This window comes from Tetranychus urticae, chromosome 2 (genome assembly GCF_039701765.1).
Source record: "Tetranychus urticae isolate SD_2017Ah chromosome 2, NJAU_TeUrti_SD_1.0, whole genome shotgun sequence".
NCBI lineage: Eukaryota > Metazoa > Arthropoda > Arachnida > Trombidiformes > Tetranychidae > Tetranychus > Tetranychus urticae.
Genome location: NC_142959.1, coordinates 889030 through 915259, shown reverse-complemented (window position 1 = coordinate 915259; position 26230 = coordinate 889030). Strand labels below are relative to the sequence as shown.

General features: G+C 31.3%; 6 protein-coding genes and 1 long non-coding RNA gene across 8 annotated transcripts; 5 read left to right on the top strand and 2 right to left on the bottom strand.

The window, feature by feature from the left end:
- Positions 1 to 18: 18 nt before the first annotated feature.
- Positions 19 to 4458, top strand: LOC107368697 (transmembrane protein 245). 2 transcript variants are annotated; one of them, XR_016198370.1, is made up of 8 exons: positions 19 to 946; positions 1051 to 2416; positions 2479 to 2583; positions 2672 to 3097; positions 3173 to 3295; positions 3374 to 3598; positions 3703 to 3877; positions 3956 to 4458. XR_016198370.1 is itself a non-coding variant. In XM_015936565.3 (8 exons), exons 2-8 carry the CDS (start codon positions 1094 to 1096, stop codon positions 4173 to 4175), a joined length of 2622 nt encoding a protein of 873 aa, XP_015792051.2. In that variant the 5' UTR covers positions 19 to 946; positions 1051 to 1093; the 3' UTR covers positions 4176 to 4458. The 2 variants fall into 2 exon arrangements, 1 of the variants encoding a protein (XP_015792051.2); XM_015936565.3 differs by having other exon boundaries at positions 3374 to 3623.
- A 450-nt stretch (positions 4459 to 4908) lies between these two features.
- On the top strand, positions 4909 to 6326 carry LOC107368700 (uncharacterized). Its single transcript, XM_015936568.3, has 4 exons — positions 4909 to 5129; positions 5232 to 5349; positions 5592 to 5725; positions 5799 to 6326. Exons 1-4 carry the CDS (start codon positions 5057 to 5059, stop codon positions 6215 to 6217), a joined length of 744 nt encoding a protein of 247 aa, XP_015792054.2. The 5' UTR covers positions 4909 to 5056; the 3' UTR covers positions 6218 to 6326.
- Positions 6327 to 7422: 1096 nt separating this feature from the next.
- On the top strand, positions 7423 to 8825 carry LOC107368699 (uncharacterized). Its single transcript, XM_015936567.3, has 4 exons — positions 7423 to 7605; positions 7734 to 7851; positions 7923 to 8056; positions 8122 to 8825. Exons 1-4 carry the CDS (start codon positions 7521 to 7523, stop codon positions 8535 to 8537), a joined length of 753 nt encoding a protein of 250 aa, XP_015792053.1. The 5' UTR covers positions 7423 to 7520; the 3' UTR covers positions 8538 to 8825.
- A 330-nt stretch (positions 8826 to 9155) lies between these two features.
- LOC107368698 (nucleolar transcription factor 1-A) lies at positions 9156 to 12112 on the top strand. Its single transcript, XM_015936566.3, has 3 exons — positions 9156 to 9377; positions 9579 to 11374; positions 11456 to 12112. Exons 1-3 carry the CDS (start codon positions 9314 to 9316, stop codon positions 11825 to 11827), a joined length of 2232 nt encoding a protein of 743 aa, XP_015792052.2. The 5' UTR covers positions 9156 to 9313; the 3' UTR covers positions 11828 to 12112.
- Positions 12113 to 12998: 886 nt separating this feature from the next.
- Positions 12999 to 14541, bottom strand: Tango4 (transport and golgi organization 4). Its single transcript, XM_015936746.3, has 2 exons — positions 14209 to 14541; positions 12999 to 14140 (listed from the first exon to the last, which is right to left on the bottom strand). The coding sequence occupies exons 1-2, from the start codon at positions 14438 to 14440 to the stop codon at positions 13056 to 13058; spliced, it is 1317 nt and encodes a 438-aa protein (XP_015792232.1). The 5' UTR covers positions 14441 to 14541; the 3' UTR covers positions 12999 to 13055.
- Positions 14542 to 15582: 1041 nt separating this feature from the next.
- On the top strand, positions 15583 to 17865 carry Pex3 (peroxisomal biogenesis factor 3). Its single transcript, XM_015936741.3, has 2 exons — positions 15583 to 16447; positions 16861 to 17865. Exons 1-2 carry the CDS (start codon positions 15806 to 15808, stop codon positions 17362 to 17364), a joined length of 1146 nt encoding a protein of 381 aa, XP_015792227.1. The 5' UTR covers positions 15583 to 15805; the 3' UTR covers positions 17365 to 17865.
- Positions 17866 to 20920: 3055 nt separating this feature from the next.
- LOC149093673 (uncharacterized) lies at positions 20921 to 21597 on the bottom strand. The gene is made up of 2 exons (XR_016198542.1): positions 21320 to 21597; positions 20921 to 21240 (listed from the first exon to the last, which is right to left on the bottom strand). It is a non-coding gene; the product is annotated as an uncharacterized LOC149093673 (long non-coding RNA).
- Between the last annotated feature and the right edge of the window lie 4633 nt (positions 21598 to 26230).

Here is a 26230-nt window from a genome sequence, read left to right as displayed (position 1 = left end):
ACAATTTTTAAATTTTTTCCTGACTTTACGAGCAATAGTTGATTTCCAGGATCGGTATATAAAACAGTATTCACTTATATAAGCATTTCTGTGTTTATAAATATGTAGGGTATATCTAGATATTGCTAAAATCGGTATTACGAGCAATATGGCCAAAATTAATGATTGAAAGTCTTCTTCATTCATCTTTAACTTGAGTTGATTTCCCATGGCTGATATATCTGGAAATAAATTCAGACTATTTTCGCTAGTTGTAAATATATATTCCAGATCATCAGGAACGTCGAAGTCATCGTCATCATCCATGGTAAATGTGTTGTACAATTTATTTTATTTGAAAGAATTAACTTAATCCTGAATATTTGGCAATAGGATACTTATTGACTATTGACCAGCTTTTTAAATTTTCAAAATCACTTTATTCTTTCTCTTTTTGAATGATAAACTGACACATTCACTTGAACTAGGGAAATAGTCCATTAGTCCAGTAGTATCTAAGGCTATCCATGCGAATTTATCGCTTTATCGATTTTCGATCAATCAAACACGAGTTTCATTTGTCTGTTAAACGTTAAACAATCATTAAACAATTTGCTCGTTAAATAGTAAGAATAGGCTATTTTAACCGAGCCTCATTGCTCAGGAAGTGACTATAATTAGATAATATTGTTTACTAATTACTTTACAATTGTTTTATATTAATAGTAGTTATTGGTGATGAAATGACAACCCATGCAAGAAACTTTGATACTGGATGCACTTGAATTTGTCAATTAAATTATGAAATATTTTCAATCGCCAACGTAAACCTCATAGTGTAACGATTTAATATTTCAGCTGTTCATCTCGGCATGAATATATTCAAATGTCTGTCAAATATTTTCATGATTTTTTGAAATTTTTACTCTTGGATTGATTTAATTCTTTGATATGTTTAATAAGTCAGGTAATTATGAACTTTTATTCAGATTTTTAAGTCCTTAAATTCTGTGTGACTACATACATAACATATTAAATCATCGAATTATGACTTTTTTCTAATTATGACAGATGTGAATGAGTAACGTGTATTAAATTGTGGCTGATTATAGTCATGGTTCGACCTGGTGACGTTTCCCGTCTTATATCACCTTTCAACGATGTATTCAATCTGATCACAGAAGGAAACGAAAAGGCCTTGAAGCAAGCTTTCTATAATACCATTGCAATTTTATTCATTTTATTCGTTCTTTCATCGGTTGCTGCTGTATACCTTGTGCTCCAGCCATTCCTTCAACCCTTACTATGGGCAACATTGATTGGATCAGTTTTGCATCCTTTCAAGCGAAAACTAACACGATTTTCTCGCTGGTGGCTGACTGATGACACTAAGCGACCTATTAGTATCTCAGTGATAAAAATGCCTTTAACTTTGATCAATTTTATCGTCAATTCAGTGGCCAAGATTGTCCAACATTATTATAAACTATTGGCATTTATATTTGTCACTCTCCTCGTCATCCATCTCAGTCTATTTTATTTCTCTTTTACTCACCAATTAATCTCATTCTCCTCTCAAATTATAAATACTTTGATTAATTTATCCAATCTATTGATTGATTCATGCAATGCTTACCTATTAATTACCTTAATTCTCAGTCAACTTTTGTTGAATTTGCTTTCACCTACTAATGTAGTTCAGCGAGCTTCCAACACTATTCTTCCTTTCACCTTTTTCTTCATAATTTTCAAAATTATCAGCATAATAGGTACTATTGGCGTAATTGTTTGCGTAATTTTCACTCTGATTACTTTGACTGGTTTTGGGGCCAGCTTATTTCTCCATTCAAGGAATGAAACTGGTGAAGATGTTCCCGATGCTGCTTACAACAGATTCCCAGCCTCTTTAAAGCGTTCAATCAACTTTATCTGGAAATGTTGTCTAAGTCTGCTTCCAGCTCATTCATTCTCAATCTCATCAGATGAAAATGATGACAATAAAAATGAGTCTGAACCAATGCTATTAGATACTGATAACCCTCCATCTGCCTCTGATACCGAAAAAGTAAAATCCGAAGATAAGGAAGTTCAACCAGACTCAGTTTCTTCAACGAAATCATTACCCAGTGAGAATCAATCCGATGAACGTGAAAAATTGCCTCCAACGGGTAGTTTTAAACTCAGCAATTCATACCTTTATTCAGTTTTCTGGAGCTGTCTCCTAGCTCAAGTCTGGTTGCGACCACAACTACTCTATTTAACTCCTGTCCCAATATTCGTGTTTGCCGTATCTTGGGTATGGAGAAAAATTAATGGGAATCAGATTGTATCAGAATGGAAATCATCGTTGCGTAGATTTCTTGAAAACCAATTTCCTTTTCTACATAATTCAATTTTAACAGGAATACATCAATACTATTTTTTAGGAGATGCTACTGTAAGTCTACTATAAAAGATTAATCAATCTAAAAATCTAACAAATGAACTTTTTTGAAACAGATTGCAAGTTTTTTACTTGACTCGATTGATACCATTTGCAGTCTTTTAACAATCTTTGTCCTGTTATTTGGAGTACTTTTTGCTGTGGCATTTTTAGCAGTCCAGGTAAACTAACTTTCTGATTAATTATTTTTTCTTGGTTCATTGTAAACTCACAAGTCTTTGTGATCATTTTTATCTTTTGTTATCAAAGATTTATCACGAAAGTGCTTGTTTAGTTGAGCTGATGGGAAATGTTGTCAATTCAACTTTAGTGAATAATCCTCAATTAGCAACAGGATTTCCTGCAAGTGACCTCATCAGTCAAAATGTTTTCGATGAGATGATAAACAACGCTTATATTTATGGTCGTCAATGGCTTCAAAAATCGATACGAAACGCTTTAGAGGCTGGTCAGGAAAGTTCAAATGCAACAGTACTGGTAGAGAAGCAATTACTTGAAGTTTGGGATCGAGTGTATCATCAATGGCTGATTCGCAATAACAATTCAACTCTCACTGGCTTAGGAAACCGATCTTTTGAAACGTACAGTTGGAATCGATTGTTTGCTGCTTTGAAGACGTTAGATTTGGTTCTTTGTGCAAATCTTCTCAAAGAAAATTTGGACACTGTTCTATCTGTAAGTCTTTAATCTGTTTACAATTGGTGTATTAACTTGTTGAGTTTAAGTATTAATCGTTTTCTTTTCTTACAGATTTTTGATTCTGTCTGGGTTTTATTGAAATCTAATTTCACTCTTTTATTTACTGTAATAACTGCTGTGTTATCAATGATCTTAAGTGGTAGCACAGCAATACTCAACTGTTGTCTTAATTTTGTAAGTATTTTATTTTAGATTTCTTGCTATATCAATTTTTCCTCACTTTTAATTGTAAATATTTTACTTTGGGTACAGATTGTGTTTGCCACATCACTCTTCTACCTTCTCTGCTCCAGTGGAGATGAATACAAACCTGTTGAGCTAGCAGGAAGATTTATACCTAATATTGACAAAGGTGGAAACTATTTGAACAAATTTGGGCTAGCTGTTGAGGAATCCATTAATAGCGTTTTTGCTGCCTCATTTAAGATGACTGTTTTTTATGGCTTATATACTTGGCTGATTCACACCTTATTTGAAGTTCGTATCATTTACATACCTTCAGGTAATTTGATAAATGCCAAAATGTTCCACTTTGGTCATATCTAATCTCAACTGATCAACTCTCAACATTTTATTTTTAGTTCTTGCTGCCCTTTTCGGAGCTGTTCCGTTTATTGGTGCTTACTGGGCATCAATACCTGCAGTTCTTGAACTCTATTTGATTCATGGCTTAGGAGGTAGATCGTTATTGATGTCTTTTTTCGCTGTTCTTCCATCATATTTCGTTGACTCAGCAATTTACAGTGACATCAAGGGGTAAATAATTTACACATTTTAACCTTTTTTAATCTAATTTTAATCTACTATATTATTTTGTTCGCTTTTTGTATTTAGCGGCGGCCATCCTTATCTAACTGGTTTAGCCATCGCCGGTGGAGTATTTTATCTCGGCTTTACCGGAGCCTTTTTTGGACCAATGATTCTATGTTGTCTATTTGTTGCTGCTAAGCTGTATACATCAATTATGGCAGATAGCTCGATAAAGAACTCACTGTCTAATGTTCGTGGCTTGAGACCTCCATTGAAACGGTTGAATACCTCAGTTGATTTGTAACAAAATTGTCCAAAACGTCCTTTAAAGCTTATCCAAAGAATCCAAAGTTAAAAAATAAGAAAATCATGTTTTCCTGATTAAATTAAATTCAAGCACTCATTTCGGCTAATCTAATGTTTAGACAATCAATCAGAAATAATACATTCAGAATGTATATTCAGAACTTTTTTGCAATATTATGAATTTACATTGGGCAATCGTCTGTGATAAAAACAATACATCAATATAAATTTTGTCATGTTACAGTGCTTTAATTAAAACATCCACATTCTTATTTTAGAAACTTGTTGTTCATTTTATAATTGCTTGCTGTAAACAAAAAAGATTAATAAAAATTAATTAAATCAAGTATTTGAACGTCTCAAGGTTGATGGTAGCGTTTAATGTTTACCTTTCAAATTCATGAAATTAGCAGGTAAAAAGATGTAAACAACAACAAATGAAGATTTATTTTTAAACGAATTAGGATTGAGATTTGTTTGTTTGGCATCTAGTTCAACAAAATTGAAACAAAAATTATGTTTGTTTGTGTCTATTATCATCCAAGACCTTCGGCAATTAACTCACAATAATAACCGCTAATTGTGATCATCATTTTTTAACACTGCAGACTAGATTATCAAGGTGATGGTGATTAGGGTTAGCACATCCCTCGTTTTATGATCACTATGGCCAACCTAATTGTAAGATGTATAAAAAAGCCTTGATTTGAGTCGAGAAATTATTACAATTTAATCGACATTGCAACCACCAACATCAGAATCAATTTCATTGTAACCTTCTTCTCAAACTCAATCGATCCTCAACTGTCTATTGATTTTTCAATAAGATTTAATTCTTCAATAATTTGTTACCTTGTGAATTGGTGTTAACCTCGTTAAATGTTTAAAATGAAAACCATCACAGCAACAGTTTTACTTGCCTTAACTCTTTCGATGAAAGTATCTGCTCAAAGTACGTTGATCTCTTCATTTATTACAGTGTATCAATTTTATATTAGAAATTGATTTTTAATTGTAACACCAACTAACCGAACGACAATCTTTAAATTTACAGATGAAACTTATTGTAAAGCTATTGGGGACGAATTGGATTCACTAATGAAGGATGTTTTACACATGAAACCCGATCCATTATTTCCCAACTCAACTGAAAATCGTGAACTGTTTTGCGGGTAAGAGTTAGTTTTTCATGAATTGTCCATTCAAGGACTAAATCTTAACTGACAACCTTTTAAATTAACAATCAACTAACCATTGTGTAAATGTGAAATTTAAGTGAACAGATCCACATCAAACAGGGTTACAAAATAATCATAAACCGAGGATTTAAGTGTGATTTTATGATTTGTCTGCAAATCTTTTGATCAACCACATTTGTTAGATTGTCCATTAATGTATAATCATTTACTTTTAGACCATCCAAAGAGCTATTGAAAAAAGCCAATCTATACGTAAAGTGTTTACCTCGATTCCAAGCTCAAGTTGTCTCAATCATGTCCAAAGGAACCAGGAAACCGGTTAAATTAATTTGTAATGGTGATGGAGAAAGTACGTTTGAAATTGGATTAGCAACTTGCCATGTCAACAATCAACTAATGATGTCTTTTTTATTTGTCTACAGAAATCATCAAAACTTACTCTTGCATGGATGCCAAATTCAAAGAGTCTCTTCATAAACAAGAGGCAATCTTTTTAAACTCATTGATAGTGATTAAGGAAAAGGTTCCTCAAGACAAACTTCACTCATCTTTTTGCTGTACAGCTCGTAATATATCTGAAAGTTTACTGGTCACTTTACCCAAACTGAAATGTGAAGACCCAACAATTGACTTGCCAAAGCATTTTACCAGTTTAATTGAAACCTCTCTAGGTGATACTCTGGACCTGATTTGTGGATCATTCCCATCTTTCGATGTGTGCAAAGAAAAGGCCGCCGAATCAGTTAAATTATTGGAAGAAAATTTTTCAGATATGATTGATACCAAAGAAACTCCTTTAGTTGGTTCTGTATTGCAAATTATTGGTAAATTAGCAAATTAACTTTAATAATTAACTTCAAATTAAATTATTACCCAAGTAATGTAAATTTTAAAACGTTTAAGACTAAATAAATTGGTTAACCCGTGTTAACAAATGTAAATCCAAAGCATTTTAGTCTTTGATTTATTTTTGATGCCACATCGATTCAAAAAATCACAAAGCATTTGTTTTGTATAATTTTTGAACCTTTTGATATCAAACGCTTCTCGCGATTCGAGGTTGCATTCGCAGATGAGCTTTAATTCATTAAATCCCATGTTAAAGTAACATTCAAGCTGCTGAAGAAAATTTTGATTGATTATAAAATTAAAATTGATTAATTGCTCCTTCATCTGATGAGCAACGTGTAACTATCTCAATTATTTTTCATAAAAACAGCTAATGTCTAGACTTTTGCTAGACTTTTGCCCATTTATTGTTAATGGTACTAACAATATATCAATAAAATGGACTCTTGAACCTTCTTTTATCAGGATTTTTCATTTTATTGTTTTAATTTGCCTAAATTTAATTAGTTTTGCAAATCAAAGTACAGAGTTATCAAACTAAAAACGCGACGTCTAAATCTGTGTCTTGCTCTGTTGACTGAAGATTGAAGAAGGATTCACAAATTAATCAACTAGAATCTGTTGAAATGATTAAAAAGTAATTGAAATGGTCGCATGACTTGCATTCACTAGCACTTGTTTTTTCATTTATCACAATATAAGGGCAATTTAACGATTGTAACAACCATTATTGACCTTTCAAATCGTGATTTCAATTTCAATCTTTTACTCGTTGATGTAATATTACAATGCCTTTACAATTAAGGTTACAATGGGGAGAGAGCAAACAACTGTTTGTTACAATCATTTACAAACAATTTACTCTTCCGTAATTTATTTTATTGAACCATTTCAAGGGCACAAATTGATCGCCATGGTCAAACTACTTGATTCAATAAACAGGGGAACACGTAAAATCTTTCTGGCTCTGTCTGTATTGTCAGTCAAATTGTGCGTGTAACTACTTTGTGTCATTTGTATTTAAGCTGGCCTAGGGCTAACTAATCAAAAATCTGATTCAATGTGCAATAAAAAATAAATATCAAGAAAACATGGAGAGAAGGAGAGAGAATTGGAAAAAAGGATTCTTCTCTTTCAAGTGAGAGGAAGGAGAGGTAAATAAACAACATCCACAGTCTTACTCGATTGCCAGTTAACAGTTTGATTCTCTGATTGTTGTTTAATAGTTTGTGAAAAATTTTAAATTATTATGATTGATATGTTTTCCCATTAATTTAAGCTTGTTACGAGTCACCATGAATGGAATCAATTCAAAATATTTGTTATACACACTAACATTTGCTCTACACTTTCAACTTGGTTTGGGTTTTTTTGTCTCAAGTAAGTAATACTTTCTCAAAAGTCTTATTTTTCATGAACTCAGATTTTTAATCAATGATTAGAGAAGCTGATCGATATTTACCTAAAATAATACATCTATCATGTCTATTTGTATTTATTTATTTCAGATGATACTAAATGTCCAGAGTTACTTGCACAAATTGATGAGACCGTTAAAGATATACTTCATATGAGAGACAACCCAATTTTCCCGGTTAATGAGACAACCAGAGATTTGTATTGTCGGTAAGACTTGGAAATCATTTGGAAGTTAAAAACAATTTCTAATTTAGGTATAATTGTCCATTTCTTAATAGACCTTATAAAACATTGATTCCTACAATAATCAAAGTTGCTCCTTGTTTACCTCCGTTTTTGACCCAAGTGATCTTAATTTTTGGCTATGGACAAAGACGCGTTTTAAGAGCTGCTTGTGGGACCAAAGATCCAGGTAATGGTTTAATTTTTAATGAAACTGCTCTCAATCATAAACTAATTTTCACTCTTCGTTTACAGAAATATTCAAATATTACAGATGCATAAATGAAGATTATGCCAAGAAGCTGAGGACAAATGAAGCAGTGTATCTCAATTCGTTGGCTATGATCAAGGAAAATGCAACTGAGGGACAAATGATTCCAGCATTGTGCTGTGCCACCAGGAAAGTGTTGGAAGATTCAAAAAATATTAAATCTCCAAAATGTGTTGATGGTCCACTCAATGTTTCGGGTTACATTTATGATAGATTGACTGAGGGATTAGATGACTTCTTGACTCTTGTTTGCAGCACTTTTCCCGATTTTGCATCATGTCTGCGTAAACAACCCAAAGCCGTTGATTTCTTGCTAATCAACGAATCATCTAATGTAGACTTCAAAAACAAAACTCTGGTTCAAACTTTTCTTTCCATAATGAATATGCTTACATCTTGACAAGACCAAGTTCAACTGTGAGTTATATTGTTTTTTGTTGCATTGCCTTTCAAAAAATCACCATCAAATCATCTAAATGTATAACTAACATAATCATAACATCATCATCTTATAATTTCATGTGGTCCAACTTTTTGTTTCAAAGATTAAATTATTTCAATGTTAATAAAAAACTATTAGTTCCAAAAAAGTGTTGAATCGACCAAGAAAATCTATAATTTTTTCCAATGCTTGATTGAATTGTTAATATTTCCAGTAAATTCATTATTAAAGTTGACCAAATGATTGTTGACACTTTGTTTTACTTCACTTGAATCTGCTAATAAAGGGTTTGGGTTTATTAGAATTGAAAATATCTTATGATAATAAATCACTTAATAACAGAATTGTTATCTTTTGAATAATAATAGGTCTAGATTAAAAATAAATTTCTCATCAGTTAATGCGAAACGTAAATACAATGTAGGAATGAGTAAACTGTGTAGATTAAGTGAGTAAGGCTTAGTCAGTAAGCTCTCACAGTCGACTAATTTGGGTAACCGAAACTGGTAGCTCAGACTCGGATCCAAACAAGTATAAGTCTATACTCGGATCCTGTAAAATTTGCTGAGTGTGACTGGTTGCTGGTTTGATGACTGGTTCTTAACCGTTGGTGGGGCACTTTGCAGCTCACATTTTTGGATTTCAACCCGTACCTTTTCCTCTCTTGTGTTCTATTTTCCCTCTTTATTATTTTGTGTCGTTCTTAATTTTAATTTTTGATTTCTATTAATTTAATGAAAGTTAATACTTATGGGATGAGTAAGTCGTCATCAAAATCGGTTAATATTCCTTCACTTGGTAAGTTAACTTTTTTCTTCCTTTTTTGTATCTCTCTCATCAATATCAAATATGTATCAAAGCTTGCCTTGGTAACTAGTAATCAAGCATCTCTCTACCTGTGTGAGCATGTTTACGTGGTTGATGCTCGTTATTGGTGAAAGAGAGGTTAACAATAGATTACAAGTGTTTCATTTCAATCATTTCTTGTTTATGTTGCAGATGATAGTGACTCTATTGTTGCACCTATTGCTCAGATACTTCTTGCTGCTGAGGATCATGTTGCTTCATCAGTTCCTGTTGAAGAAGCAGCTGAAGAGGTTGTCGCTAAGTTAATATGGCCTTCTGAAGACATTCAACTTTTGATTGAGAATATTCATAAGTGTTTACCTAAAAATGATACTGCTAAATATTCGACAACTGCTAAAAAATTGAGCTGGGATGATATAAAATTCAAAGATTACTCTGCTGATGAGTGTAAATCCCAATGGGATTTGGTGTTGACTAGAATCAGAAGATATCGCACTTTATCTGAAGTTCTAGGTGATGCACGGGATTGGGCTAAAAATCCCTATAACAATGCATCGCTCAACAAGAAAACACGTCATCCAGATTTACCCAAAAAACCTTTAACTCCTTTCTTGAGATACTTTACAGAGAAAAGAGAACGATTTGCTAAGAAGAATCCTAATTCAACATCTGTTGTTGATATGGCTAAAGCTTTAGCCGCTCAGTATCGTGATCTCTCTGAAAAGAAAAAAGCAAAGTACAAAACAGCTTTTGATAGAGAATATGAGGAGTATAAGCGAAAAATGGAAGAGTTTAAAAAACTCCATCCTGAAATTGAGATCAACCCTCATAATAAGAAAGAGCCCACACAAGCTTATCCTGGACCTGTTAGACCAAAAACTCCATTCCAAATTTTCTGCCGAAAAAAGACTGCGGAAAAGATTGATTCCAAAGAAGTTGAAGACGGGGAATTTTCCAAAAAAGATAATTTGGAACAAATGAGAAAGGCATGGCACGACTTATCTGACAAGAAACGCCTCAAGTGGATTAAGAAATCATTAGCCGATGAAAAACGCTACATCGAAGAACTTAGTGAATTTAAAAAGGCTAACCCTGACTATGAACCACCGGTTATAAAAGTTCTGAACAAAATGGAGAAAGATTTAAAGCAGCGATATGATGGAAAACCGGAAAGACCTCCGTCCTCAGGTTACGCTCTATTTTCCAAAGTTGAATTGAAAGGAATAAAAGATTGTCCGGCTAAAGAGAAAATGACCCTTATTGCTCATAAATGGAAAGAATTGTCCCAGGACGAAAAAAATCGTTATAATCAAGAAGCCTGTAAGAAGCAAAGAGAGTATTCCGATAAGATGGAAACATACCTTGCCTCTCTACCGGAAGACGAAAAGGAACAATTTATGGCCGAAGAGAAATATAAACTGCCAGGTGACAAAGCAAAAAAGTCACCTTCTAAGAGTAAAGAAAAAGATATCAAAGATTTACCTGTAGAAGAGTTGGCTAAAGACGCTAATATCAGTGCTGCAGCACAATGTTATTTCCAAGCAGAAAGGCTTGTCGCCTTACAAGCAAAAAATCAGAACAAAAGTCAATCAGAGTTAACAGGTAAAATTATTGAAGAATGGTCAAAAATGCCGTTGGATAAAAAGGAAAAGTATTTCCGTATGGTGGAAGGCATGTCTTTAACAAAGAAACCAACTGGCGTAAAGAAAACTAAACTCACTGACCGTTATGAAGGTTTAGAGCCAGCTGAAGTTGAAATTGTGACAGCACTGTTAAAAAAGATGCCTAAACCTCCTCCTAAAAACGCATATTCAATATTTTTGACCGAAAAATTGGCCCAGTTAAGCAATTTTGAACCCAAAAAACGCATGGCTGAAGTTTCTCGTTTATGGCGATCTGTTTTAACTGAATCAGAAAAACAACGTTACGAGAATAAAGTTAAAGAGTTTTCAAGTCTTTATGAAAATCAACTTCAAACTTTTGTTAAGGTAAGGTCTTGATTTATACTATACGAATTCAAATCTTTTATTCATAATTTTTAATTTAATAATATTTTTATATTTTTTCAGAGCCTCAATTCAAAAGAAAAGACGCTTTATGAAAGGCATTTGAAAAAAAATGAGACTAGTTCGAATCTTAAACGAAGTCGAAATAATGACAATGCTAATTCTAAGAAAGCCAAACTAGAACAACAGCAATCTAGCGATGACGAAGAAATGGAGACTATCAAACAGGATGACAATGATTCCGACAATGAAAATTCCGAGGAAGATGATGATGATGACGAAGTAGATGAAGACGAAGTAGACGAAGACGAAGCAGATGAAGACGAAGTAGATGAAGACGAGGACGATGATTCAGATTCAGATGAATCTGAGAATGATAGAAGCTCTGATGATGAAAACAAAGAGCCTGTCAGAAAACCCAAGTCCAAACGCTGAAAGCTGATGAGAGTGAAGACAAATAAGTGCGAATGTTTTATCAGGCTTATTTTTTCATTATCCATGTTATAATTATCATCCTTATTTTTACAAGAACAATATCATTATCCTTTATTCACCAATCTATGTAATATTTCTTTTGCTACATGCAAAAAAGAGATTCTTTATGTCAATTCTGCAACATTTTCCCTTTGCAATCGTATGAAATATTAGAATGATACAAAACTAATGTAGTTCACTTTGTTTTTGTTCATTATTTAAAATTAAATTTATTGATTAAATTTATTTCTATTGGATGATCCAAATTTTAGTAAATGAAAATTGCTCCAATAATTTATCAGCGATTACGATAATTGTCATTGGTTATCGTTTTATGATGAATAATACAATGCGTTTTCAATTGAAGGCTAGCATTCATTTGGGCCAATAAATAAACTCATCGTAATCGCTTCTAATCACAATTTTTGGATGATCCAAAGAACTGAAAATAAGCTAAACTTTTTGACCTCAAATGCTTCTTGGAATTTTTGAAAGGATTTGTAAATGAGCTTCTCTATTAAACTCCATGTTAAATCCTCTTTGAAATTTCTAAATTTTATAAAGATTCAAGTAATTATCTCAATTAGTTTTTGTAAAAAAGTGTGAATTTCAAAACTTTTTTCTCTATTTTTTTAAGGTATTCCAATCAATCTACGAGATTGGTGCTTGAACTTCCAGTTTTTTGGGTAAATTTTTGGTGCTCTTGCGCTAAAAATACGCATCCTGATTTTGATCAATTTTACAAATAAAAAACTAAGTTATTAAGCAAAAATCACTATTTCTAAGCTTTTTTCCAGCTCTGTAATCCACTTCTTGTAATAAAAGATGATCTTGCAAAATGCGCGACAAATTTTACCGACTATTATTGAATCACGTCTGCCATTATTATTTTAAATCGTGAATTGGTGGTTCAATTCTAATAGTATCTATCTATAGCGTCTAATCGTACAAATCAAGCTTTTTACTGGACCTTTAATCTTTTTAATTTACCGAATGAGTGAGTTTGATTCTTAACTTTTTTTATGAAAAAACAGTTTGACACAATATTTTCTTTCTAATAATTAATAATTCGAACGTTTCAGAAAAAATTTCAGCGAAAAGAATATGGTAAATAATTTGGAGATTTGAAGAATAAATGAAAAAATTATTAAATGGTGTATTTCTTAACTTTTGTGCAAAAATAAATATATTACATGGTTCGTCTGAAAATTCCAGGCTTCCAGTTGATTGGAAAACTTTCAGGGGTGGCCTCTTCATCCACTTGATGAATTTTGATAGTCGCATCACATTCGCCGGTTATTAATCGAGAACCACTTCTATCAAACAAAGCAGCATAAACAGAGTTAGCACCCACGAAACCTGATTGTGGTAATGAGTTAAAACTTTGGAAATTATATCCTGATTTCCAGTCCCAAAAGTACAATGAGCCATCATCAGCTCCTGAGACAAGAACGTTATCTTCATTAACAGCTAAGCAATTAACCATCTTATGATTACTCAAATTTTGAACAAAATCTCCATCAGGACACATCCATTGTTTGATATTATCGGGTGCACCAGAGGCAAACATGTTGTAGACAGGATGAAATTGCAAGGCTCGCACACTTTTCTTATGGTGAGTCAACGTTTTGATAGTTTTTCCAGCAATAATATCCCACATTCTAATGGTACTGTCATGAGATCCAGTGATTACTTGTGGATCAGATGGTTGGCATTGCACGGACGCAATACTGTCGTTGTGGCCACTCAGGCTGTGAATCTGAACTTTAGTTCTCATGTCCCAGAGACGTGCAACTTTATCTCTTCCACCAGTTATAAGGATATCTAATTCTGGCAATACAGCAATTGAATAAACAGCACTCAAATGCCCATGGTAATGTCTAATTACTTTATTTTGCTCTAGATCCCAGCATTTCACTTGCTTATCTTCACCGCAAGAGAAAAGATAAGGATGATTGGAGCTTACAGCTAAGCCTCGAACTGGTGAGATATGGCCGGTAACGGTCAATGACAATTTACCACTTGCTAAGTCCCAAATTTTAATCGTCCTATCATTTGAACCGCTTGCAAACCATTCGTTACTGGTGTCAACAGCTAGACATCGTACCCAACCAGTATGACCACTGATTACTTTCTTCAATTTCCAAGGAGGATGCCATTGAGGTTTTGGCATAACAGGAGCTTTATGAGGGATGATTGCTCCTAATGATGGTCTCTGATTTTGTGTTCTAGGTGATATCGAGGAGTCTTGTTGCTTCGAAAGTACTAATGCTTCTGTGGAAAAAAGACAAATGAAAAAAGGTTTTTAGAATTATCACCCCATTGAATGGTTTTTAACTTACGTGATGGAGCCGGTAAAGAGGGTCCTAAGAGGGGAGTTTTTGAATTTCCAAACGAATTCGTTTTTTTATCACCCATAGAATTAACTCTGTCGTAAATGTGTCCATATTGATCTCTACCGCGAATCGACAAGCAACTCTCATAGTCTGGATTTTCTGGTAATGCGCCAAAATCATTGGCAAAGAGCTCATGACTCCGCTTGATTGATTCAAATATCTTTTCTCTTAAATCCATCAAATTAGCGATTCAAAAAATTACATGAAAAGTTATATTGAACAATAAACACTTGTGAAAAAATAAACAATGAGATCAAAACACTCACACAAACATGCAGTTTCTGTTAGTAACAGACTCTTTGGAGTTTTTGCCGTTTATTACAAAACCTTTTGCAAAGGCGGATTTTTCAAATTTATGTCATTTAAAAGTTATCTTTTTATTAACATTCATGTATTTATTTTATTTACTGATTGTGCAATTGGTCAATTAATTGAGTAACATTCAATTATGGCTACAGAATCTGCATAATATTATCAAAATTGAATTATCGAATAAAATTAATGTACAAAAACTGTCGGATTGTGAATCTGTATCTAAAAATAACCAATTTGTCAATTAAACTTGAACGAAAGAAACAATCAATCACAGATTGTAATTCAATGAAATAATCCCACTTTTGAAGCAATTAGATTCTGTACAAGGTTTCCCAAGGACTTGTTTCAGTGTAATTGACGTAGCGAGGTTAGAAATATGTGTTAAAATTGTGAACCAAGGAAACCTGAAGAATCCAAAATTCCCTTGCCGTGAATTCATGTCCATTTCTGTCTATAAATATCTAAATTAAATTCAAATCAGTTCCAGTGACGTGATCACAGAGTCTATCATAATTATTCGGTATACAACTGATGGTAATGTTAAAGCAAGTTACAGTGCAATATTCAATCAACTAAAAACAAGTGATAACTCGAAAATATGAGAATAATAAACTGTTCTGAACAGATCTGAATAAGTATAGATAGAAATATTGTTCATGTTAAAGATACATTCTAGATAATCTAATCCTCTAATCTAGTTTTCAATATAAACTTTTATTAATACCAAAAATACTACTGTAGCTTGAATCTATCCTCATCCTTTAGTTTCCCATCATTATGACTTTCTATCTGCATCAAGATTTAAGGTTAAAATCACTATAACAAATTCTTGAAAGTAGATCATTATAATAGACAACATCCTTTAATTTGAGTTAATCATTTTGTAATAACAATTGAAGTTTTGTATTTTGTAATCTGATTTGGTGAAAAAAGCCAACTTTGGTAGTTGCCATTCAGCTTCTCTTGCCATCCACTTGAGTGACAACATACATTTGAAAACGTTTCTTGTTTATGGTGTCATCATCATCATCATCATCTCCATCACTATTCTACATCATCAAATATTTACTGTCAATTTAGCTTTGTGTATACATATTATTCAATTTTGTGATCACAAATTTAATTTATAATTATTTGGATATCACAGGGATTACTGGTCCTTTGAATAATCATAGTTTAATTCAAGACATAGGAGAGGCAGAAAAGTACAGCGTCACAAGCCCTCATCATGAGTTTCATCTCTTCTGGTTGGCAATGGATTAAGCGGCATAAAGGCAAGTTATTGGTGGTTTCTGGTGTTGTTGGTGGATATGTTGTACTCAATAAATACCTATCTGCTGTTGAACGTAATTGGGAAAATTCCTCGGTCAAAGATTTTGTCTCTGAAGTGAGGAAAAAAGAGACACATTTTGAGAATACCATTCAAACATGCAATACTACTGTTTACAACTTGACACCTCGAGTACTCTCTGTGTTGGATAATCTTCTTAATTCGGAAACTATTTTGGACAAATTAAAGTCTAGTGCATCTCAAGAGGAAAAATTGTTACTCTGGGAAGAATTAAAGATTCGAATAATTACTCGTATAACATCAGAGATCTATGCACTCACTTTGTTTGTCTGTTTTTCAAGGATACAGTTGAGTCTCATTGCTGGTTACCTATATGTTGACTGCTGTAAAAATGGTACAACACCTGGTTTAATCAACAAAGATATTCAAATGTATTATTTATCTCTACTGGAAACCTTTTTCAATCAAGGAATCCTCAAATTAATTCAACCTATTCAAGAAGCTGTTATCCAAGCTGTCGGTTCAATAAGCTTAAAAGAAAAGATTGTTCTCCAAAATCTTACTGAAATTTTTGACAAGGTTGGTTGGCTGACCGTATTTTAATATTACATATAAAAGAGGAAGAAAATTTTAAATTTGAAAAGATGACAAAACATCAGCCTCGATTTTTCACAAATTCAACTTGTTTGGTCCTCATTTATCTTGACTTGTTCATGAAACTATTTAGAGAATCTTATTGAGGCATAAAACGACTTGCACTACAAGTTGTGGTCACTCCATGAAAGGAAATGATCTGTTATGTTGGTCATTTATAGATTTTGTGATTAGAATAGTCATTATTATCTAATCAACTTGCAGTATTTTTTGTCTACAAGTATTGTCAAGAATCATTTTAGGTTACCAAGCTCAGTTGAATTCACTAACTTATAAATTCTTGCTTATTCCGTTTTTCATTGCACTAATTTAATCAATTTTTCTCTTTTTAATTTCAGATAAAGGCAAATATGAATTTCTTTTTGCACTCCCCTGACTTCAAAGCAAGTCAATACTTGGTTTCCAAATTAAATGATCCTTCAGAGACACCTAATGGTCAAGCATCATCTTCCAATAACTTGTCCGCTAAGGATAGAGCTGTGATTGAAAAAATGCTCATTGAGACTGAAGATTTGCTCGAAAGTGATGATTTCAAGAAAGTATTTATCGAAACAATTGATTTAGGATATAAAGTCATGATGGACCTATTAGTTGTGTGTTTCCTCCAGATTGAAACTGAGCCAGGAACTTCAGGAACTGAAAACTCATTTAAAAATCCCCATACACAAAGTGTCCCCTTTGCAAAATTACTGCCACCCCTGAACAGTGCACTTAAGGAAAGAAATAAATCATCTGATGAAGGACTCTCCCTAGTTCGACATCTTCTCTGCACTGATGTGCTCGTCTGTTTCTCGGCTAACATTTACGAGACTTTTAGTGGTGGGCGTTTGCAGAAAAGTTAATATCTCACTCACATTTCCATTTTAATGTCTTCTCATCTCATTCTTTGGTTCCAAATGGCAATTAAACTTATTTTAACAGATTATCCCAGCATCCATCCTATAAATCTTCAAGCAATGAGAATTATATTTTTTGTGCAAACTTGTTAAAATTCTGACCTCATCAGGCCCCAATCTTTCTGGAAAAATCCTGCTATCCATAATGTAGTTTAAACTTCATTTTGGCTGTTTGACTGACTGTTACCAATTTTTCCAAAATTTTATGTATTTCTCTGCTGCTACTAGCCCATTGGAAATATCGAAGCAACTAGAGTTGGTTAAAAATGACTAATACTTCGATTAGTCTTCAATTTAAACTGTTCTCAGTAGAACCTTTCATTTGCTTTGATTGAATTGTCACAAAATTTTTCTACTCAATTGTTACTTGGTGAATTTTTTGTATCAACAACACAAAAAAAATTAAAATTCAAAGTTTTGTATTAATAAAGTTTTCCAAAAGACAGATCATGTGTCCATTTTTAAGAATAAAACTTGCTGCGTACTCTGCATAATATAAATCCATGAGAAATATTACTCAGCATTACATATTATTTATCAAAACACGATTGAAAACAAATAAACAAGAATCTTTCAGTATGTTAATTTTTTATTTATAAATTTAATCACCAGATGACAGTAATAGTCTCATTGATACTTTTGTAACAAAAGTTTAGTTCCTTGAATGGCAAGACTGAAGCCTTTGAATAAAACCTGATCTGAAATATTTACTTTAAGATCAATCATAAATTGATTGACTTGAATTTTATTGGGAAGTTTTACACGTAAAAAAGAGTGAAAATTAAATCAAATAAAATGCCTATCAATCAATTTTGACAAACTTACATTTTAACCAAACTTAACCAATTTATAATTTTCCCCTACTAATTGATTAAATTTAAAGCAAATTAGAGGATTGACTGTTAAATTGGTTAACTACACAAATTATTAACCAGTCGACAGATTATCACGCATCTTTAAGTCACTCAATAATTGTCAAAGACACGCCAAGATCTGAGTTGAGCCAGGGAATCTAAAATTTATTAAAAAATCTCAGAATTTTCTTGAAATTTTGATTCATTCTTATTTGATGACAATGATTCAAAAATGAACCAGAAATTAAATCAAAATCCGCTTTGCTTTTATTGACTGCAATTCACCACTTTACAGCACATAAAAGCACTGAGAAAGCGTTAGATTTACTGATGAACAAATTGTTTAACAGTTAAATAAAATTATAAAATCAGTTTAACCAGTCTGTATAAATTTAAATGATAACCACTCCTGGAACAATAAAATGCAATTAAAACCTGACATGGATAAAAAATAACCCAAGTCATTCAACAGGGCTCTTCGATAAATGGACTCGTTGCTTAGCCCGAAACAATAACAGGCAAGTATTGACTAGAGACTCGAGTATACAGTAAAAAATATTGCCAAAGACTCCGTCCTCATTGAAGATGCATTGGAAATGTTTGCTTTTTTTGTATTCAGATGTCAGTTTTCTTGACACTCATTTTAGTTTGGCCCATCGAAGGGATGCGATTATGGCTTACTTCATCATTTCCGTTCCCCTGATTGTTTGAAATCGGAACAAAACAATGTTATTACTGGTGAAAGTACAAGTTGATTCAAGTTCACTCTCAGCATCTGAAGTGGAAAAATAGAAATCGAAATCCATAAACTTACATGAGTCGATAAAAATACTCAGAATTATGAGAGTTTAAGAATTGTTCAGCCAGATATGAATGGTTCAGAAAAAATCACTTTTGTAATGAATTTAGGAAAAAAATTCAACCTTAAAAGATCAATTTTTAACAGTTTTTCTTGATTTCTAGGGAATGATTGAAATGCAAATTTCTTTGTTTTCAGGTGTTAATCTTCCTTAAATTGAATTGTGAATTGAAAATTTAATTAGAGGATTGTGATCGTTTAAATGGTTGAAATTAAATTAAAGTGGTTTCTTTCAATTAGACTGGAATGACAAATTGGAAAGTTAAATTTACAATTTAAAAATATGAATCAAATGCATCTCTGGGTTGGGTTTTAATTAACCAGGTTAGCAAAGTGAAAAATGACTGAATTAAAATGAAATTAAGAAGATAAGTTTTCTTTTCAAAGAGCAATTTAGATTGATCTAGATGAACAAACTAGAATGGCAAAGTTAAAATGGGTTGATTCATCATTAAATTGGGTGAACATTTGGATTGATATGGAACCAGAAAAGAGCCATAAAAAAAGATAACAACAAATTGTTTGGGTGCTTAAAGGGTTTACATTTGAATTGTATTGCATTTTTTGTTTGTGTTTAGTAAATTGCTCTTGATTTTTCCAGTTTCACTTTGTATCATAATCATAATTATCATCATTATCAGAATGAACAACAAAACAAAATCAACATCTTTTCTTGTTTTTCATTTTGATCTTGATTTAATAATATTAAGCAATTGAAACAAGCAAAAATGATGAAAAACAAAAGCAAATATGAAATTTGAAAATGAAGCAAAATTCAGCCTTAAAGGTGAAAACATCAACAACGTGAAAATTAAAATAATAATTGTCACAATTTAACCCACCTGATTACACGATGATCATCTAATGAATCAGTGTTTAATGGAGGTTTAATTTAACCAAGATTTTTGATAAAGATAAAGGTTGATTCAAAGTGGTTATAATTAGTTGATTTATTTATCATTTGTTCTCGATTCTTTGTTTTTTCAATCTTCTTCTTCTCATAGATTCAACTGAAGTCATTCTAATCAAGGTTAATTGCCTGTTAATTGTCACTTTGTTTGATTTTCATTGATCAAACATAATCAATTCTTGATGCAACCTCTTGCATATCCTTACATGTTATTGTATTGAAATATTGAAAATCCAAAGGAATGCCATTCTAAAACAATTCTGTTGATGATGGCCATTAATATTGTTGAATATTGAATAAAAATCATCTTAATTCAAGATGTAACACTTGAAATAGATCCGTGATTTAATGTTAATCTGATGATAATGAACGTTAGCTAAATAAACAGCTAAAAAGTCAATCCAGTTTTCATTATCAATGTTTTTTCTTGCGAGAGGTTCCTTTTCAAGTTCAAAACCTTTTTTTTATCAATCAATCCATTCACATTTAAACACACCTTAACCAATATATGATCCCAATTGATTTGCAAGTTATGCTAATCGACTAATTGCGATCCTCACTGGTCATTATAAAGATGATCCTCATCTTAATTCAGGTGTGGAGTTTACCAGTAATGGATTCATTTGAATAATTATTCTAAACCAGGATCAAGATTATAATCAACAACATAATCAGCTTGATCATTGTATTGATTTTTACATTAAATTCAGATCAACCTTTTTTTTGTATATTTGTAAAGATGTACACTTTAAAATAGGCGCTTCAAACCTTACACTGCTTACAAGTGTTCAAAGGTAAACAAAAATGTAACTTATCTTCTGATCAACCTTTAGCTAAATTAATTGTTGTTAATGGTTTAAATATTAAGGACAACTGATGTTATTTGATTAAAGTGCCTTTTAATAGTGGTTAGTGAATAAATAATTTCATGTAAATTATAACAATCAACGATAAATAAAAACAACAGGAGCAACTTTCCTCAACACCTTGTTTTTGTCCATTTTTCTTCATCTGCTTCCCGACTTTTTTTTGCTCATTTTCCCGTTGATATCACCTTATATCGTTTTTTATTAATAAATATCAATTTTATATATTGATTGTACACTTTATAAATAGTTACAGAAGTTAATTATTTTATGTTAACCATCAAACGATGCACTAATTTTGTAAGATATAACTTTCAATCGGCAAAAAAGTACCTTTATACACGAATATAAAAACACTTTTTTACTGGGTGAGACTTTTACTGCACCATTATTTATTGGTTGTTTTACTTACATTGAAAATTGATTTATCGCTAATTACTGAATTACAATTGACTGTGTAGGCATAATAATTTCAACAAATCAAATTAATTTCACCATCATGTTGGTAAAAATGTAACAATCAAATGTGTGAGAGTTAAGCCACAATCGCTTCCAAAGATTCCTCATTTCAGTAAACAAAACCACATCTAAATAAATCAAATTATATTTTAACGTATAATAACGTTTATATCAGATTAACGTAAATTGTTACTTTAAGCCTTTTAATTGCTCAGAAAGATATTAACAAAATTGAATAATAAGATGTGATTTTACCGCAAACTCATCAATATCTTTCTGTGGCTAATGTTTTGTATTTGATGTTGATTGAGCGCTCATTTTAAAAATATTGATGAGTTTGTTTTTCAAGATTTAAAGTCAACAATTTAAGGATTTGATTAAAATTAAATTCTTGTGAGAATAGATACTTTTAACATAATTTACTTAATTGTAAGAGAAGACAATTTAATGGTTAGAAATCATTTGATCATAAATTATATTGAAATGAACCATTTTCATGGTAACCTTTTTATGACAAAATTTAACCAAATTCAATTCTTATGCAAGAAAATGCAAAACAAGTTGAACCTGATGAAGTTAATTAATAAGCCCAACACATGATTAACAAGACAATCAATGTGAATTTGGGTTTGACTGATAATTAGTGACAAGCAAAAGATACAATTTTGTACTTAATCAAGGCCTAGCCTAATTAACTTTAAAAAAAGGGCTTTTCGTTTTGATTTTCATCTTTTTTTATGCTTCCTATTTTAATTTAATTTTACACTGCAAAACGTGTGATTAGCCCAATTAAATCAAGTCCAAAGCAGAGCCAATAAGTTGATTTTGAAGAAAATCAATTAAATGTTGTCATAAAGATGCTTATTTTGATGTACTTTTTCTGCAAAATGTTCACCCTTTTCTGGTTCATGTGATTCTCATTGAGAAAATTCATAAATCATTAATCAAGTTATCATTCTGAAAGGACAACGAAAAGCCAAAAATCTCAGTTAAATTTCAACTAAACCATAACAAGTTAAAACCCGAAACTCAATTGCAACTAAATGATAATGAAAACTGAATTACTTTTCAAGTTGAAGATGAAATTGAAGGGAAAATATTTTGCCCAATTTATCATTGTAATCATTGTAAATTGATAAACAATCAACAAATTATAAATGTGCCAAAATGAATGAGTTAGGTGTTAAAATACAAATCAAATTGTCAAAAGTAATTGGAAAATGTAATTATCTTTCAACAATCGAAACACCCAAAGACTAATTACTCTTCATATTCAAGTGAACACATCTTTTCACCTTAAAAATAAAGGGTTTCCACCTTCAATGATTAATGTCGCCATGAAAACAGATTTACAATGAAAAATGATGAAAAAGTTGAATCAATTTACTGACTTTGAAAAGTAAAATCAAAATAATGTCATTTAAATTGTTGATAAAGTTAATTGTAAATGAATGGAAACGAGAAGAAAACAAAAAAGTTTAAAAAAATGAACAAAAATATTCATAACTGAAATGAAAAACGAAACCATTTTAGGTTAACCTTTCTCAACAATTAGCTAAATATAAATGTATTAACATTGAAATTGATTGAACAATTATAATTATCTAATTTGATGACAAGTTGGCCTTTGATTGTTTCGTGATTAAAGCGAATACACTCAGTGAATCGGAAAATCCACTGATTTTTCATACAAATTTGTTACATTATCAGTTGATAAATAATTCATTTAATTAAATTTTAATTCGTGATTATAATCATAACCATCAAATCTTGTAATTTTAATGTTAAACAAAAACATGTAACACCAATTTAACAGTTAATTTTACTATTTCTCACGATTAAAACTTGAGTTTGATGAACTTTTTCCAAGATAATCATTCAATTATTACAATAAAAGATTGAATTAAAATATTGATTTGAATGGTAAAGATTATTTAATCAACCAATTTGCAAGTTTAACCAACAATTGAAACAAATTGATTCACAATTTTTAAATAGAGAAATGAAAGTTTCTTAAAATATTTCAATTCCTTTTCTGATGTTGATTAATAATTAAAGTTATTACCATCAATTCACTTTCTCTTATTATCTAACTTTAATTGTGATCATCAACGGATCCAATTCAATTCCGCATCATTTCAGGTCATCGATCGTTGACATTTCAATTGAAAAGCCTTTAAGGTTTCTTGAATGTTGCTTGGCGTTAATGATAAAGTAACAATCAGTTTAACCATTAAACCTATGAATAGTCACAACAATTTGTTAATCATTATTGAGTTTTGTGTCTTTCAACTATTATTATCATTTCCATTATGGATTGAACAGTAAAATGATCAATTTACAAATATATTTATATCATAATTAATGTAAATAAGTTTTGCTTTTCAATTATAATTATAAATGACCAAATTGCTGAAGGGTTAATCTTGATGAAAAGGCTGATTTTAAGTTAATCAAGTAATGAACAGAATCAATATTGTCAATATAAATATCACAATCAAAGTTAATTATTGGTTTTGTTTTCGTAATCTTTTCAATCAATTTGATTGGGTTTTAAGTTGAAAATGGTTTAATGATGAGAATCATTTTCCAATATGTTTTTATGGGTAAACCTTTTGTAACAATTTGGGAATTGATTTCAATCTTTTTAATGCTTTAAAGTTACTCCGATCAATCATGTTGTGTGTGGTCAGTTAATATTCAAAAATAGCTTGTAAAGTGTTTCCCTGTTTAACTGGGCAACTGTCCAGAGCGATTAAACAGATTCTCAACAATTATTCATTTTTCAGACACAACGAGCTTTGAGTCGTTTAATCTGCTAAACAGTTTCTCAGTGAACAATCAAATTAAAGTTATGTTTCAATTTCCCATTGGAAACATGATTATCCCACAATTAATCAATCACCAGAAAAAAAGACAAAAAAGCGAAATAAATTTTCAAATAAACACTTAAAAAGATTGTAATTAAAGCTGTTTATCATTGAAACTGACCCAAAACGGCGACAATTCAAATTTAGTTTAAGAGGCAACTCAACAATTAAATATTGGGAACAATAATTCACTGATCGGCAATCTCATGAGATTCATTTTGAGTAATAGTCAGAAAAGGTTTAATCAGTCAATCCTTTGTCAAATTGTAATTGAATCCGTGATCAATTGTTGAGATTTAATTAAGAGAAATATGAAACGAAAGTTAAATGGCAGTCTATTGAGGTAACAATGGGAAAATAAGGATCAACATTTGATTCTTTCATCTTAAATTTCAGGTTAAATTTAGATTAACTTTTCCTGATTAACTGTTGCTTGGATTATCATTTAAAGTCTTTGTTGTCACCAAGAATAGATTCAGTAAACTGAGAATGGATCATCATTAGGATATTAATTTTAAAGGAATAAGAAGAAAATTCCAGTGTTTTTTAAATTGAGACTCGTTTAGCGTTTCATTTTAGGTTTCATTAGGGGAAAGTTAATCAACATTTTCATTCATCATGATTAACAGATTGTCTCATAATCATGAGTATTTAAAAGAGTTTATCAAAGTTTAATTCAAATGTCATCAACAGTTTAACCTGTTTCAACTCACAGATGATGATTAACTGTTGAAATTAGAGATTCAAAAGACAAAAATAATTATTCTGATGAAGGCCTGAGTAGGAGTTTCAACTTTAATCATTTCTCTTCATTTCAGGTTCAATTAAGCAAAATTGATATTAAAATATTGTCCACAATTGTGCTTACAGTTGACTTTATTATCATTGCAATCAATTAATCATCTTGATTTCATGCAGAGATCAAAATGAAGATGAGGTTCAAAACTGTTTTGTGTTTTCTGCTGTTCACCAAAAATTGAAATATCTTTATCCTGATTAAGTTAAATAATTCATAACATTAGAGGAAAAATTATGAATTAATTAATCTTTCATTATAACTCTAAATAACTCTAATAATGTTAATTGTAAACATGTAACTATCAATAGCAAGAATAGAGAATTGAAATCATCTATTGGTTGCTTTACAATTAACTGTTGTTCATGTTTCCATCTTTTTGTACTCAATGTTAATTTAATCTTGAAATGTGTTCGCCTTTAAATTGTAATTTGTAAATTCATTTTGAATTGTTAATTTAAATGATGATCAATCATTTAGGTAACAAAACAGAAACCAAAAGCTCCTTTAAACACAGTGAATATCAATGAAAAAAAGATGAACCATTTGGAGGTTTGTTGCCAATTGATTGTCAATTGAAATGGTTTTGAATTTAAAATCAACATTTTGTGTTAATTTAAAATGTTTGTGTTTTACAATTGATTAAAGATGATGCTTGTAATGAACAATCATCCTTTACTTTACCTTTATGGATAATGATGTAAACTAGTAAAATAAAAAGTTATATCGATCAGTTTAATGTAATATTTTGGATCAAATCAAGTTTCAATTGAAATTATTGTTGATTTAGCCGTAAGCAGTTGAAACAAAATATATTTAGTTTGTATATTTTGGATTGAACAGTAATTAGTTGACCTCTCCTTTTATTTATCAACAAACTAAATCAACTGCCTTTAGCAATGATTTATCTTGTTTTCGCCTTTTCGCAACGCTCAAACTTATCATCAACATCGTCTTCGAGTTTCCCTTTTCATTGTATAATTTACTTCGTGCTAAAAGTGGATAAACAGTAACATTATCATCATCATCTTAATCATCATTATCAAATGGCTTATCCAATTATTTCATCTCTTTTTTATTCCCTCTTCATACAACCATGAAACTCTTCAATTGCAACAGCTGAAAATGTTTTTTTTGTGTCTTTCATTAATTGTCAACATTTTAATGGCTGTAATGATTGAAAGGTCAATCATTTTTG

Coding starts and splice junctions, on each gene's coding strand:
- LOC107368699 (XM_015936567.3), top strand. CDS start 7,521: ATGAATGGAATCAATTCAAAATATTTGTTATACACACTAACATTTGCT. Junction 7,606..7,733: donor TTTGGGTTTTTTTGTCTCAA/GTAAGTAATACT, acceptor TATTTATTTCAG/ATGATACTAAATGTCCAGAG. Junction 7,852..7,922: donor ACCAGAGATTTGTATTGTCG/GTAAGACTTGGA, acceptor ATTTCTTAATAG/ACCTTATAAAACATTGATTC.
- Tango4 (XM_015936746.3), bottom strand. CDS start 14,440: ATGGATTTAAGAGAAAAGATATTTGAATCAATCAAGCGGAGTCATGAG. Junction 14,141..14,208: donor CTCTTTACCGGCTCCATCAC/GTAAGTTAAAAA, acceptor TTTTTTCCACAG/AAGCATTAGTACTTTCGAAG.
- LOC107368700 (XM_015936568.3), top strand. CDS start 5,057: ATGTTTAAAATGAAAACCATCACAGCAACAGTTTTACTTGCCTTAACT. Junction 5,350..5,591: donor AATCGTGAACTGTTTTGCGG/GTAAGAGTTAGT, acceptor ATTTACTTTTAG/ACCATCCAAAGAGCTATTGA. Junction 5,726..5,798: donor TTGTAATGGTGATGGAGAAA/GTACGTTTGAAA, acceptor ATTTGTCTACAG/AAATCATCAAAACTTACTCT.
- LOC107368698 (XM_015936566.3), top strand. CDS start 9,314: ATGAAAGTTAATACTTATGGGATGAGTAAGTCGTCATCAAAATCGGTT. Junction 9,378..9,578: donor GGTTAATATTCCTTCACTTG/GTAAGTTAACTT, acceptor TTTATGTTGCAG/ATGATAGTGACTCTATTGTT. Junction 11,375..11,455: donor AACTTCAAACTTTTGTTAAG/GTAAGGTCTTGA, acceptor ATATTTTTTCAG/AGCCTCAATTCAAAAGAAAA.
- Pex3 (XM_015936741.3), top strand. CDS start 15,806: ATGAGTTTCATCTCTTCTGGTTGGCAATGGATTAAGCGGCATAAAGGC. Junction 16,448..16,860: donor TTACTGAAATTTTTGACAAG/GTTGGTTGGCTG, acceptor TTTTAATTTCAG/ATAAAGGCAAATATGAATTT.
- LOC107368697 (XM_015936565.3), top strand. CDS start 1,094: ATGGTTCGACCTGGTGACGTTTCCCGTCTTATATCACCTTTCAACGAT. Junction 2,417..2,478: donor ATTTTTTAGGAGATGCTACT/GTAAGTCTACTA, acceptor TTTTTGAAACAG/ATTGCAAGTTTTTTACTTGA. Junction 2,584..2,671: donor TGGCATTTTTAGCAGTCCAG/GTAAACTAACTT, acceptor TTGTTATCAAAG/ATTTATCACGAAAGTGCTTG.